Raw genomic sequence first — 14679 nt, 5'->3', positions numbered from 1 at the left:
ATGTCGGCAGAGCCGTGGTGGAGGCAGCCCAGTGCGCGGCTCTGCGGGTGCAGAGCTCTCCCATCCAGCCTCTGGCCACCGCTGTCCTCAGCGGAGCGGCGCAGCTGGCAGAAGCCTGCATGCTTTGCCTCGCTTTGCCTGCAGCCTCTCGACTCTGAACCCTCCCCAGGGCAGGCCTTGCTCTGGGACCAAAGCATCCGAACCAACTATACCCCCACAGTCGTGTCCCTGTGCAGGCTGCCCACCTCAGACGCTCAGGATGTCCCCCTTGCCGTCCCCACCGCCCCAGCCCTCCTGCAGCACCACTGCAGCTTCCTCCCCATCTTTCCCCTGATGGCGTGTTGTGGTTCCTGCCCCCGGAGCAAGGGGGAGCAGGGGCAAACCTCAGGAGCAGGAGAGATGCTGTTGGAACAGCTGTGCCTGCATCTGAGGGACACCAGCCAGCCCTCGGGGGGCTGCGCTGCCAGGACCCCCACCTCCTGCTGGCTCTGCACACCCCACCTAGCCAGGCTGGTGCCCTCTCGGTGGGGGATAGCTGCCTTATGTGGGGGCTTGGCTGCCTCCAGCCCCACTTGTCTGGCCGAGCTGCAGAGACATGGGCACGACTGAAAGCACCATGGGGCTGGGATCACCCCTTTCCCTCTCGAAGAGGAGCAGGGCCGATGGTTTGGGCTGCAGGAGCTCTGCAGCCCCTCCACGCTCCCTGGGTAGAGCTGGAGCACATGCTGGAGATGGGCCACGAACCACGAGGCTTTCGGTTCTGTTCCAGGATGCTGTTTGCCAGGGTGCTGTCTCAACAGCTTGGGAAGCATGTTTGCTAAGGGAGTTGCCCAGAGCTGCTCCCGGCGCTGCCGCAGCATCCCCACTGACCTGCGCTTTCCCTCTTCTCCAGCAGCCCAAAAAGCAGCCACTGGACGCCGATGACCTCACCAGTGACAGCGTCCAGAGCATCAGTGTCAATACGCTCTTTCTCCTTAGCACGACTGTTGACAGGATGAACAAGGTGAGCCTGCACAGTCACCTCCGCCCCTGGGGCAGTCGGTGCTGGCCCCAGAGCCGCCATCCGTGCACCGTGCGCTGGGGTCCCACGCTGCCCTCAGCACAGCCCACGCCGCCCCTGCGACGCGCAGGGTGCCCCGTGTGCCCGGCGGGATGGGTCGTCTCCGCTCCCAACCCTTGTAAGAGCTACTGCCACCGATTCCATCCTTCTGAGAGCAGGGCGAGGGAGGGGATTCTCCCCCTCTGCTCCGCTCTGGGGAGACGCCCCCGGAGCCCTGCGTCCAGCTCTGGGGTCCCCAGCACAGCACAGACACGGACCTGTTGGAGGGGTCTGGAGGAGGGACACGGAAATGGTGCGAGGGCTGGAACCCCTCTGGTGGGGAGAGAGGCTGGGAGAGTTGGGGTTGCTCAGCCTGGGGAAGAGGAGGCTGCGGGGAGACCTTCTTGTGGCCTTCCAGTACTTAAAATAAGTATAAGAAAGATGGGGCCAGACTTTTTAGCAGGGCCTGCAGCGACAGGCCAAGGGGCAACAGGTTTAGACTAAAGGGTGGGAGACTGAGACTAGATCTAAGCAAGAAATGTTTTACCCTGAGGGTGGTGAGACACAGGCCCAGGTTGCCCTGAGGGGTGGTTGATGCCCTGTCCCTGGGGACATCCCAGGCCAGGCTGGACGGGGCTCTGAGCGACCTGATCTGGTGGAAGATGCCCCTGCTCATGGCAGGGGGTTGGACTGGATGACCTCTAAAGGTCTCTTCCAACTCAAACCATCCTGTGATTCGATAAAAGGGAACACCCAGGGGCTAGAGCTGCTGGAATAGAGCACAGGCACAGAGACCCTTCCCTCCCTGCCCAACAGCACTGCCTAAGGGGACTGAGGGATCTTCCCCGTCAGCAAAAGGCCTTTGACCTGGCATCTCCCCCTCCTCTCCCTCTCGGTCCCAGGCTCTGTCCCAGGGTCTCCATCCCGCAGCCAGGCCCTTGCCGGGCGCCCTGCGCCAGCAGGCAGGGTGAGTGCCGTGCTCCCCCTCTCCCGGCAGGTCCTGTGGCCGTACCTCCTGGAGTTTGTGACCCCGATACAGTTCACCAACGCCCTGACCCCGCTCTGCAAAAGCCTCATGTATTTGGCCATGAAGAAGCAAGAGGAGGGAGAAAACGCATCCCTTATCTGTTACGACCTGAATGGTCAGTGCCAGCCTCCCCCGGCCGGGGCGGGGGTGCGTGAGCTTGGGGTTCGTCTGCAAGCCTGGCAGTTGCTGGCCAGCTTTGTGGGCGCTCGGTGGGACGTGCTCTTACGCTTTTTTTTTCCCCCCTTCTGTTTGTAGCAAATCTTCCTTCGCCCTACGCTCTGATGACGAGACTGCTGGTGAGTGGCGTGGAGGCAGAGCTCTTCCTTGCTCTGCTTGCCGGCGCATCCAAGGGAAGCGCCCTCCTTCCCCTGTCCCAGACGGATAAGAGGAGGGGCAGCTTGTGCTGCGCTGTGCCGAGCCTGCCCCGGCAAACAGGCAGGGCGAGTGCCCCGTTTCACCCCGCTGCTCCAGGCGGAGGTTGCCCGTATCCACAACCGCTGTGCGCCTCCCGGGCTGGGCGCACCCCCGTCCCCTCCGCGCCCGGGAGCGTCTCCGTCCAGGTTGTGACGGCTCAGCCTCCCTCTTAGAGCCGCCTGAGTGGGGGGTGCTGCAGTGCAGAGCGCCCGCCGTTCTTACGGGGCGTTGAGGACCTGTTCCCCAGCCCTGGCGAGGCTGGGCTTTGCTCCTCCTCGCCCAGGGGCGAGCCCAGGAGAGGCTCTCCTGACAGCACTTCTCTGCCACCAGTTGTAGGAGGGAGCTGTAGTTCTCTTGAGGTGTGGAGATCAATCGCTTCCCAATATTACATTCCTGGGCTTTGCTTCACGTTTTCTTGCAAGCTGGAAATGTCTTCCTCCTCGCTAACGCCCTTTATTCTGTCCCCAAACTTTCAGGTTGTGTCTTCGCAGCCGTACGTAGGAGACTGCCGGGGGGCGGCTGCCCTGCGGCTGCTCAACGTGCTGCATTACAGCGTCCACCCCGCGCTGGACCAGCTCTGGAGCAAGAAGGTGCCTCTCTTGGTGGAGCACATAGAAGGTAGGAAGGGGCTTCTGCTCGGGAGGAACTTTCTGCCGGAATCACCTTCTCCAGACTGGGCTGGGTGTGCCCGGACGCTTGGGGGTCTCCAAGAATGGGGTGAGGTGCTGCCCACGTGCCTGATGACCCTCGGAAGGTTGAAGCTTTCTGAAGTGCCATTTCCTATTTTAATAAGGACTTTAAATCACCCTGGTGCCACTAATTCCTCCCAGGGTCTTGTGTCTCACGCGGTTAGCCCCGCCGTGTCAGGTACGGGACGCGCAGTGTTCGAAGAGCTGCGTGATGTACAGTGAGGATGAGAAACCAGTGTAAAAAATGTGCTTTCTCCTAGAGAACACGGAGAATTCCCTGTGCCAGAAGGAGTGGGAAGAGAAGCTGCTGCTGGTAAGGGTCCCTGTGCTGGGGAGGCAACGGGGCGGCGGGAGGGCGAGCAGCGACCGGCTCCAGAGCTCCCCTCGGCTGGGCTCGCCAGGGCCTCGCGTGCAGGACAGCAGCACGGGCTGGGTGTGCAGAGGCGGGTGTTTGCCCTCGCCCACCCTGACCGCAGTGGCAGGGATGGTCCCTCGTCATCGCGCTGCCGGGTCTCGTGGCTTTGGAAGCAGAGATGCGGGTCAGCGCAGAGGGCGACTGCAGGGAAAGTTAAAGATGAGCTTTCGGGCTTGCTGGTGGGTCAGAGAACAGCAGTCCCAGGAGTGTCTCCCCACTTAATCGGAGAGCCTTAAAATAGGGCACGGAGAAGCAATTAAAACTGGAGAGGGCTCGTCCTGCTCCTCTGATGATGGCAGTGTTGCTCTGGGTGCAGCTTATCTTGGAAGAGACGTGACCCTGAGGGAAAGGGCACATTTCTGGAGTGGGGGGAACGGCTGCGCGCTGGCAGGAGCCGCTCCGGCGTGGGCAGGCTGCGACCCGGGGGGCGCGTGCCCGCTCGGTGCAGACGGGGCTCTGGGTACGCCTGCCGCCAGCCCCCCGTGATTGATTTATCGCGCCGCTCTCGCCCCTCCCGGCTCCTCGCTTAGCCAGGAGCAGGGTTGCTGCGAGGCTGACGGCTCTTCCTCCCGCAGTTCCTCCAGGAGACGCTGTCGGCCGTTTCTGACAACGCGTGGATTTGCCATTTTGTGACGGAGATGTGCGGGCAGCTGAACAGCTACAACGGCTTCCCGCTGGAGAAGGTGATCGTGTGGGGCAGCGGGGGGACCGATGGGCCGGCGGCGCCCGTCCTGCCGCGGCGCCTTAGCGGGGGCTTTCTGGAAGCGTCGTTCTGCTGACAGCGCGGTGCTGGGAAAGGGGTGTGAGGAGGGAAGAAGAAATAGCAGGAGGGTTAGTGAGGCTCGAAAATTAAATGCTGGTCAGTCCGTGGCCGAGTGGCTGGCTCTGCCTGCGCCGGACCCAACGCGTGGGGTCTGCAGCCTGCGTTACGACTGCCCTGAACGGCCTGTCGTTACACCGAGGGAGAGGCGAGGGACAGAGCTCTCTGCTGTAGAGGGAAGGAACCAAATAAGCCATTTCCACCGGTGCAGGGGTGGGCGGTGAGGTTGTGACCCCTGGCCTGCGAGGGCAGAGGGCAGGGGGGGTCTTGCTGCGGTGGGTCAGGAGGGGAGCGGTCTGCCATGTGCCGGTGGCTGCTGAAGCCCTCGGCGTTTCTGCAGGGATGTAGGAGCAGTTGGAGCTGAGCCCGGCTTGGCTGGTCACCAGGGGCTGTGGAGGCAGCGCTGGAAAACCTGTCTTCGTGCTCCTTCTGTCACAATGACTCTGTTTCTCGCTGGGCAGGGACAAGGGTTTCGTTATACCTGTTCCTGGCTCCGGTGAACGCGGCTGACTCGGTGCCCTTCTGGGGTTAGTGGCGGATTCTGATCAGGCTTAGCTGAGAGCGCCTCGGCCTGCGGTGGGATTTCTGTCCCGGTGCTCCCCGTGTCCTGGCTGCTTATGGCCAGGCTCTATCCGGCACCTTTGCTTGAGGGCACGGCCTCCAGCGTGCTGCAGGGAGTAATCTGTGCGTGACCGAGCTCAGCCTGCCTCCGAGGGCTTGGCAGGGTTTCACGGGGTGGTAACGTTCCTCTTGCTCTTCCAGAACTTCCTGTATAAATGCATCGGGACGACGCTTGGGGCGTGCACCAGCAAAGACCTCGTGCAAAAGCAGCTCCAGGAGCTCCTGGAAACAGCCAGATACCATGAGAAGGCAGAAAGGGAGGTGAGGAGGAGTTGTGCCAAACATCCCAAGGGTCATCCTGACGGACTAGGAGAGCAGTAGCACCATGCTGACCTCTCTTTTTCTGGTCCCGCCATGCCTGGCCTGGGCTTGTACCTCTTGGAGAATGGCTTTTAGGGTAGATTGCAGCATGTGGGTGAATGAGCCCAGAAAAGTGAGGCGAGCCCACCTGCGGCAACCCAACAGCAAGAGGGCTCTGAAGCTGGGTGAGATGCAGGGGGGGGGCCTTGGGACACTGCCTCGAGTAGCGTGAGGTGGAGACTGGGACGGGGTTGCTGTTCCCCAGCCCTGAGCGTGCTGGCAGAGCTCCTTCCTCATGGAAATCGTTGAGTGGGTTGCAAGGGATCTTGAGAGATCACCTAGTCCAGACCCCTGCCACGAGCAGGGGCATCTTCCACTAGATCAGGTCGCTCAGAGCCCCGTCCAGCCTGGCCTGGGATGTCCCCAGGGATGGGGCGTCGACCACCCCTCTGGGCAACCTGGGCCTGTGTCTCACCACCCTCAGGGTAAAACATTTCTTGCTTACGTCCAGTCTAACCCTACCCTCTTTCAGTCTAAACCTGTTGCCCCTTGGCCTGTCGCTGCAGGCCCTGCTAAAAAGTCTGGCCCCATCTTTCTTATTTTAAGCACTGAAAGGCTGCAATAAGGTCTCCCCGCAGCCTTCTCTTCCCCAGGCTGAGCAACCCCAACTCTCCCAGCCTCTCTCCCCACCAGAGGGGTTCCAGCCCTCGCACCATTTCCGTGTCCCTCCTCCGGACCCCTCCAACAGGCCCGTGTCTGTGCTGTGCTGGGGACCCCAGAGCTGGACGCAGGGCTCCGGGGGGGTCTCCCCAGAGCGGAGCAGAGGGGGAGAATCCCCTCCCTCGCCCTGCTGGCCCCGCTGCTGGGGATCCAGCCCAGGAGATGCTCGGCTTTCTGGGCCGTGAGCGCATGTTGCCGGCTCGTGTCGGGTTTGTCACCCCCCGTGTCCCCACGTCCTTCTCCGCAGGGCTGCTCTCACCCCATCCCTCCCCATCCCGTGCTGATCCGTGGGGTACAGCCCCAGCAAGGGTCTCTGCAGGTTCCGGGGATGGAGGTGCTGTGACAGCCCGGGATGTGTTTGGAGCTGCTTGGGCTCCGTCACTGCCAGGTGCCATCTCATGGGCAGAGCTGTCACCGCTGTCCTGGCTCCGCGGGTGTGACAGCCCAGCGAGCCTCTGCCGGCTGCCAGGTGGGGCTTTTTGACTTCTGCTTTGTCCTTGGGCTGGGCTTGTGTGGCCCCACAGGTTTGGGGAGTTAAGCCAGAGCCAAAGGAAAAAAAAAAACCCAGGAGTTTTCCCCTGGCTTGGCTGCCTGTCCTGGCTTGCCACGGGGCCACATGGGCTCAGCGCCCCGCTTTGGCAGCCGACTCTTAAACTAGCGTGGCTGAATCACAAAATGTTCCCGTCTTCTGCAGCGTAGCTCGTGTCTCCGGTGTGCGCTCTCGCTCCCTCGGTGTCTCCCCGTCCCGTCCCTGCAGCAGGGAGGGGACTCACCCGTCCCACTCCTCTGGGCTGCAGCCCGCCGAGCTCGTGTCACCCTGGGGGCTGCGGCGGTGTCTCCCCCTGCTCCCCAGAGCATCTCCAGCTGGTGAGACGTTTCTCTGGGCTCCAGCAGCTCTTGGCTGCGCCAGGATGGTCGGTGACGTCTCTGTGTTCCTGTGCCGCGCTCCACCGAGCCTCGCACCCACCAGAATGCCACAGACTTGCTGCTGCCGTCGCCGGAGCAGCTGGGGATGCTGCTGCGCCTTTCCTGGGCGACCTCTGGCTCACTTGCTCAGCTTGTGCTCGAATGCCTCGGCTTGGGAGGGACCTCTAAAGGTCATCTAGTCCAACGCACTGCCATGAGCAGGGGCATCTTAGCCTGGCCACCAGCCCCCGGGCTTGTGTCAGCGCTGGTGTGGCCAGCAGGAGCCGGGCAGGGATGGGGCCCCTGTGCTCGGCCCTGGGGAGGCCCCACCTCGAATGCTGGGCTCAGGTTTGGGCCCCTCGGGACAAGAAGGCCCTTGAGGGGCTGGAGCGTGTCCAGAGAAGGGCAGCGGGGCTGGGGCAGGGTCTGGAGCACAAGTGTGCTGGGGAGCGGCTGAGGGGGCTGGGGGGGTTTAGCCTGGAGAAGAGGGGGCTGAGGGGAGCCCTTCTCGCTCTCTGCAGCTGCCTGAGAGGGGCTGGAGTAAGGGGGGGTCGGTCTCTTCTCCCAGTAACATGCGATAGGATGAGAGGGAACAGCCTCAAGCTGCGTCAGGTGAGGTTTGGGTTGGGTATTGGGCACAGTTTCTTCACCAAAAGGGTTGTCAAGGCCTGGCACAGGCTGCCCAGAGAGGTGGGGGAGTCACCGTCCCTGGGGGTGTTCAAACACCGTGTAGATGTGGCACTTCAGGGCATGGTTTAGGAGGCCTGGGGGTGTTGGCTTGGCAGTTGGGCTTGAGGATCTTGAGGGTCTTTTCCAACCTTAATAATTCTATGATTCTATGGTTTTCAACTTAATCAGGTCTCTCAGAGCCCCGTCCAGCCTGGCCTGGAATGTTTCCAGGCACGGGGCACCTACCAGCTCTCTGGGCCACCTGTGCTGGTGTCTCACCACCCTCAGCGTAAAACATTTCTTCCTTACATCCACCCTCTTCCAGTTTAAAACCGTTGCCCCTCATCCTGTCGTGACAGGCCCTACTAAAAAGTCACCTACTTGTGGATCCTTTGCAGGATTTTCTTCACGGCCAGCTCAGACCCTCCTTTGCTACCCTGGAGCTGAGGTCGGGGTCGAGCTTTTCCTGGCCAGACTCGTGCTCTGGCTTCCCTTTAAACTTGGCCGAGCCGCGCTGCTCTGCCCGGCTCCATCGCCCCACCGCCGAGCGCTCCCCTCGCCTGCAGCGGCCTTTAAGTGCAGTGCAAACACGAGCTGATGGTGCCTGGCTTTGCTCCAGCTTACGCAACTCCGTCAAGGGCTGCTCTTGAATAAACTGTTTATGGAGTTTCAGCCCAGCTTGCTAGACCTCCTGGAGGTACAGAAAGGCAGGACCTGCTAAGCCTGCTTTGCTCTCGCTTCCAGCCGGAGCGCTCGACTGGGCTCCCACCTCCCGCGGAGCGGCTGACATCTGCCCGCTGGAGAGCGCGCGTGTCTGTCCTGCCCCCGCGGCTCCCCTCGAGCTGTGTCCCAGCCTGCCACCCGGGCAAGGACAGCGTTATTGTGCCCTGTAGCCCCTGGAGGCAAGTCCCTGCCCCGGGAGGGGGCAGTGCTGGCTGCCAGGACTGTCCCAGCTGGGCACAGCTCAGGTGCTGGGAATTAAACCAATAAACAGGCTCTTTTTAAATGTCAGCTGGGGCTGGTGAATTAATAGCTTTCTGCTAATGTGTTTTCTCTGCTTCCTCCAGGGACTTGCTTCCTGCTTCGGGATATGTGCAATAAATCACCTGGAGGAAACCCTGGCCAAGCTGGAAGATTTCGTTAGGTCTGATGTCCTCAAGAAATCTGTGGGACTGTTCAGTATGTTTAAGGTAAGAGCCAAAGGGCCCCTGCTGCGACGCGGCCGGCAGCTAAAGGCTCACGCAGCCGCCTTCAGATACGGCGTGTGCTGGAGCGGTCCTTGGGAAAGGAGTTAATCTCCTGCCTCGGTGCGTGTGGCTGGGGGCTGGGATACCCTCCGCCTCTCCAGAGGGCTGCTCTTGGCATCGGGGGCTGCTTGGCATTAGCTCCTCGCTCTCAGCCCCACGCTCCCAGAGGTCGCGTCCCGGTGGAGCTGCTTGCTTGCTGGGTGGGCTCGAGTAAGCTGTGACTTGGCTTCTGCGTCCGTCGGGGGACCCCGGCTTGATGTGGAGCGTGGTTTGGCTGTCACCCACGTTGCTGCTCGACAGCGATCCTTAAGTGGCTCCCGCAGTGCCCCAGAAGACGGGGGGTGTTTCGTGCCCTGAGCGCTGGCAGTGAAAGCCTTTCCTCAAATTTTCTGACCCGGGCAGCTGTTTTAATTCCCATTCTCTAAGACGGGGTGTTTGAGGGACAGGATTAGCGCTGTGTGGACATGGAAGAGACCCTGGCCCATGACAGAAAGGTGCCCCGAGCTCGGGAGCTGGCTGAGGAAGCCCTCGTGCAGCCCTTGTCCTTACCCTGCCCCTCGGGCCGTGGTACCAGGGGGGCGGCGGCCACAAGCTGCTCCCTGGGATGGTGCAGTTTAGTGGGCAGTGGGTGCTGATTTCTAGCATGGTAGTTAACCACCAGTTAACCTGGTTAACCTGGCCAGGCTGGGGCTCACGTACTTCCCCGCAGGGCTCTGAAAGGTAATGCTCGACGGCAAAGTGGGGCTGTTAGCGCAGCTCGCGCTGGGACGCGCGACGCTCCGTCAGGGCTCTGGGGGTCGCTGCCACCACCAAAGGGAGGGGAAGCGAAGGTCCGAAACCCGCTCGGAGGGGCCCTGTCTTCTAGGGAGCACCTTCAGCTGGTCAGGCAGACCCTGCAGAAGCCACCTCCCTGTGAGACCTGGGAATAACCGGCCCTGGGTTCCCCACCATTCCCCCCCGTTAATTTTCTCATCTGCTGTAACAGGACCGTAGTGACAATGAAGTGGAGAAAATCAAGAGCACGCTCATCCTCTGCTATGGATACGTAGCTGCGTACGCACCCAAGGAGCTGGTGCTCTCCAGGATCGAAGCAGACATCCTGAAGAACATCTTCCAATGCTTCAACACGAAGGTAAGCCGCCGGGACAGCCCATCCTCCCCGGGGAGGGAGAGCACACCCGGGCGAGCAGGAGCAGCCAGGCTGTCCTGCTGCTCTGCCTGCAGGGTCCCGCTGGGACCCGCGGGCAGCCCCTGGGAGAAGGTCGCTCTGCGGAGTCTGCTCACTCGTGCATTGCTAATGTTTTGTTTTTTCACTTGTTCAGGTTCTGGGAATAAAGGTAGAAACCAAGGTACAGTGTGAGGCATTAAATCTGAACTAGTCTCTGCTCTTTCCTGCTGTCTCTGTCTGCCTCTTGCTCTGGGCTCCCCTCGAGAGCAGCCCCGTGCTGCGCTCACAGCAGCACTCCTCTGCCCGTGGGGACCGGGAGAGCTGCGGGAGCTGCTGCCCCTCGCCCTGCGCTCCCCAGCCCGGTCCTCCGTGCTGGAACCATTGCCTGAAAGTGCCAAAACTCACAGCAGAGGGGAAGAGAAAAACTTTCTGGCAGGACAGGAGCTGTAGGTGAAAGCGTGGCTCGGGTGGGCACCACCCTGCCGAAATGCTGAGCTGACCAAAGGCTGGGCTGGCCTCCCACGGGTGCCTGCAGCCGAGCTCGCTGCCCGTGGGCAGACCTGAGCCTGCCGCCTTCCACCCGCTCTGCTGAGGCCGCCCCTTTCCTGCGAGCTCTGTGTGGCTGGGGCTTGCGAGCCATCCCCAGGAGCGGGGCGAGCCGGTTTGGGTTTGCTCTTGTGGCAAGACGAGCCGTGCCCGCCCTGGGAGGCGAGGGCTGGGGTTCCCTCCTCGGAGGTGCTGTGGGGCTCAGGGCTCTGGTGCGGCGCGGTGCTCGCCTCCCCTGCCCGCAGAGAGGGCGGTCAGGCAGCCCCTCCGCCTCCCCGCACACGGGCTTCGCTGGGGAAGCCTGGGGACTCCAGAGCGAGCTGCAGCCCACTGCTCCGCTAAGATCCACTAAGCTAATTGTCCTGCTTCCCCTTGGAACAATCATTCAATGGGCAGATATTACAATCCAGATTACTGTCCTGGGGGCAACGAGGGGCTGTACTCTTATGTTTCTCTTTTGAAAGGCTGAACAAGAAAAATGGGATTTGTCAAGTTGAACTGTCAGGCCAAGGACTCCTTCTCTGGGCTCCACTAATGCATTTTCCTTCTGGGCTCCTGCTGGCACTAACAGCTTCTGCAGAGCATCCCTGGTCCGCCGAGCTGGGGACCGGACCGTCTCGCTCAACCCCTCCCCTGGCTCGCTGCCCTCCTGAGGGGCTTGCCCGAGGGGAGCGCTTTTAATGGGGGTGCCTCCTCTCAACCCCGTGGCGACCGCCCTAGACCCCAAGCTGTGAAGGAGGAAGAGCTCCCGGCAACTTCTGGAGTTGCCTTGAGCATCTGCGCGCTCAGGGTGCTGCCTCGGCAGAGAGGAGCAAGACCCGGGAGGGCTCCCCTCTTCCCACGCGCTGCCCGGGCAGAGGCTCCTGGTGTCCAGCCCGCGTGTGACACTGGGGTGGGCGGTGGGACACTGGGGTGGGCGGTGGGGCAGGGTGCCCATCCGCTCCCCGCTCACCAGAGAGCCTGTAACATGCATAAAGAGCAGAGAGCTGAGCCCGCGCGCTACTGGCAGCGCAGGCTAAGCTGTGGTGCTCAGCCCGAGCACCGGTTTTCGCAGAGGGACACCAGTGCTGGGTTATGGTTGTTTGCTAAGCCCGGTCTTCCCTTCTCACCCTGGGCTCTGCTCTCAGGACCTGACCCTGAAGCTGTGCCTCATCCGGAGCATCTGCATGATCAGCCAAGCTATCTTCAACAGCGTGAAGCACGGGGACTTCATCTTCTCGCGCAAAGCTGAGCTTGTGGCCCAGATGGTGGTAAGAGCAAACCCTGGAGGGTGGCCTGGCTTGGGGCTGGCCTAGAGGACGCCGGGGCGGTTCCGAAGCCACCTTGCTGAGGGTTAAGCGCAGGCGTAGCTGCTCCGCCTCCGGAGCTGTGCGCCGGGTGCATTGCGGGAAGGGTGGGTGTGAGTTTGCCCTGTCCTCGCGTGCCTGCCGGGCTGTGCTGGGGCAGGGTGCTGGTCTCCATGGACCTGCAGGCCGGGCTCTGCCTGCCCTTGGAGACGGGGGCAGGTCCCAGCAGGGAGCTGAGCGGTGGGAGGACGGCTTGCTGCGAGCGATGGTGCTGCATCTCCGTGGCCTCGTTGCCCGAGGCGCGGGGTCGTTGTGCAGCGTTTGGGGCGTCGGGCTAATGCGGTGTGGCTCCTGGCTTGCTGTCTTGGGGCTCTGGGGCAGCAATCACCCGGAGCGGGATGGAGGTGGATGTGACCGTAACCGTCACCTTGTTCTGCCTTCCAGGAGTTCATAAAAGCAGAACCGCTGGAGGCGATGCGGACGCCGGTTCGCCAGCGGGCGATGATCACCTGCACTTACCTGGTGTATCCTTCCTCTGCGCCTGTCCCTGCGGGAATGCCGCGTGCGGGGCAGCGCTCGCCGGAGCTGCTGTGCCCGCAGAGCCTGTCCCCGCTCCCCGGTTTGCCCTGCGGGTCTGGCGGCGGAGCCAAGGCGCTCTCCCTCGGCAGGAGCGTTAACAGAGCTGTGCTAGACACAGCGAAACCGGGCAGCGTGGTTGGCACAGCTGCCAGCTAGCTTCCCCAGCGCTCCCGGGCTCGGGTCTCGTTGGGCTCTGCAGCAAAGGCTCTTTGTACAAACCAGAGCCAAGGGCACTGCACTCTCAATTGCGCAAAGATGACTTCTGAGCTCCAGTTAAAAATACTCGGCACGTCACAGCTCCTGACACAGATGCTGGGAACACTCTGCCTGCTTCCGATTAAAGCTGGTGCCACTTAGTATGGAGTCAAGTCAGCAGGAATGCATACTAAAATCCTTGTTCCCTGCTTACCCAGGTGAAAGGCACTCCCGCAGCGCTCAGCGCATCCCTGTTGTTTCCTTAACCTGGGATCAGCGTCCTGGAGCCCCACCTCAGTGACCCCGACAGGACAGAGCTGATCGATACCTGCCTCGCTAGCGTGCTTGCTCTGCCACCACTGGAAGTGGTGAAGGAGAGGGATGAGAACGGAGACGATGACTTACACAAGGAGGTGGGGTATCCAGCGCCGGCAGGGAGCTGCCCGTACCGCTCCCACGCCCGCCTGCCTCGCACCAGCAGCACAAAGCCGACGCGGAGCCAATGTCGGGCCGCTCGCGACCCGGCAGGGTGACGGGGCTTTGTTCTGCGGCGCAGGAGCTGCGGTCGCGGCTGCTCTGGACGCCTGGTTGCAGGGCAGTGCACAGATGCCTTTTCACGGTCCCGTGAGCCATCGGGTCCTGCGGCCCCGGCATCTCCCTGGCAGCCGGTCAGCCGTGGGAAAGGCCTGTTTTCAATTCAGCTGGGCACCTCAGGGGAAGCAAGCTGCACCGCTTCCTCCGCTCACTTATCTCTTGAAAAAGCCTGGCCCTTCTGTGCAGTGATAGCAAGTGAGAAAATACGAGCTTATCAGCAAGTCCAAATGCTGCTAATAAGAGCATGAACTCCCTCGAGGGAAAAAATCAAATGATCCTGGAAACCCTGCAGGGTAGAAGGGGCCTTTACATAACTAGCTTTTGAAAGGCTGCAGCTGCTTCTCAGTTGTGGTTGAGTGCTTAATGAATGAAAATAACATGCTGCTAATGAAGTTGTTGCAGCTGCTGAGCGGCTGCGGAGCAGCCCTGTGCTCCGCCATATCGCCTGCCGCCGCTGCGGCTCCTCCAAGGTGAGCTGCAGAGCAGGAGCCTGGGGCTCTCCCTGTCCCCGGCTAGCATTTGTGGGCATCTGGCCTAAAAGTTTAAGTTAATAATCCTTTTCTTCCGTCCTAAGAAGGTTTGTAGTTTTTATTTTTTGGAGTTTATCCCAAAATAAGTCCTGGAAGGAAACAGTAAGCACCTTCAAAGGGCTCGTTCAGACTGGGCTCACTGGAGTTTTTCCCAAAGTGGGAGAAGGAGCAAAATCCCTCCTGGAAAGCCTGCCCTGAAGCATGTGCTAGCATGCTGGGCTCTGGCTAGCTGCTGGCACTCGGCGCAGATCAATGCTGACTCCCACCACGTGCCCAGCACCCCTGGTTTTGCAAACCAGGCTTCAGCCCCCGCCCCATTTTCCTGCTAAGCTGGAGGTGGCTGTGCCTTGGTGCCCGACGCCCAGGAGAGCCCTACGAGCTGAGAGTAGGTGCAGAGCGCGCTGCCTGTCCCTCCTTGCGTGCCTGGGCTGGCGCTCTGGGATGAGGCGCAGTGCTTGCGTGGCCTGTGATCGGTCTTTCCTCCTTAGATGCTGTATGGTGACACCATCAGTGCCCTTAAAGACCTGCTGAAGAGTCTTCTGCGGAGAAACTTGACCCCCCATGGGCTGCAGGACATGTTTGCGGTAGGTGCAGCCTGGCTTGGGTGGGTTCTTCAGGGAGAAGCCGAGGTGCCCGGAGGTCGCGAGGCAGACACAGCTTTGGACCCAGAGCGGGAATTAGCGAGGCTGGTCCTCGCTTCTGCACGTGACGTGAGGTCCAGCGCCAGCCGCGTTCCTGCGGACGCTGGGCACGCGGCACGGCGTGGCGCTCACGGCGTCTGGTCGGGGCAAGGTGCCGAGGGGGTGAAGCACGCGATTGCCCCTTTGGGCACGCCTGGGAAGGGTGGCCGGGACGCGGCTGAGGAGGAGGTCTCTGGTAGCGCGGGGGAGGGTCGCACACGCAGCCTCACCAGG

At 61.7% G+C, this 14679-nt stretch overlaps 1 protein-coding gene across 4 annotated transcripts in view; it reads left to right on the top strand.

The window, feature by feature from the left end:
* The window catches only part of MROH1 (maestro heat like repeat family member 1), a 56453-nt gene that overhangs the window by 16588 nt on the left and 25186 nt on the right, over positions 1 to 14679 (top strand). Inside the window, exons 14-27 of one of the 4 annotated variants that reach the window (XM_075086016.1) lie at positions 896 to 1003; positions 2037 to 2181; positions 2322 to 2362; positions 2957 to 3098; positions 3430 to 3482; positions 4160 to 4267; positions 5167 to 5286; positions 8688 to 8810; positions 9853 to 9999; positions 10190 to 10216; positions 11709 to 11831; positions 12312 to 12391; positions 12919 to 13054; positions 14254 to 14349. In XM_075086016.1, coding sequence (XP_074942117.1) covers positions 896 to 1003; positions 2037 to 2181; positions 2322 to 2362; positions 2957 to 3098; positions 3430 to 3482; positions 4160 to 4267; positions 5167 to 5286; positions 8688 to 8810; positions 9853 to 9999; positions 10190 to 10216; positions 11709 to 11831; positions 12312 to 12391; positions 12919 to 13054; positions 14254 to 14349 — 1449 coding nt within the window. Of the gene's footprint in view, positions 1 to 892; positions 1004 to 2036; positions 2182 to 2321; positions 2363 to 2956; positions 3099 to 3429; positions 3483 to 4159; positions 4268 to 5166; positions 5287 to 8687; positions 8811 to 9852; positions 10000 to 10189; positions 10217 to 11708; positions 11832 to 12311; positions 12392 to 12918; positions 13055 to 14253; positions 14350 to 14679 lie in introns of all 4 variants that reach the window. The other 3 variants (XM_075086015.1, XM_075086018.1, XM_075086017.1) reach the window with 3 other exon arrangements.

Source organism: Phalacrocorax aristotelis, chromosome 2 (genome assembly GCF_949628215.1).
Source record: "Phalacrocorax aristotelis chromosome 2, bGulAri2.1, whole genome shotgun sequence".
NCBI classification, from domain to species: Eukaryota; Metazoa; Chordata; class Aves; order Suliformes; family Phalacrocoracidae; genus Phalacrocorax; species Phalacrocorax aristotelis.
This window is presented reverse-complemented; position numbering and strand designations above follow the sequence as displayed.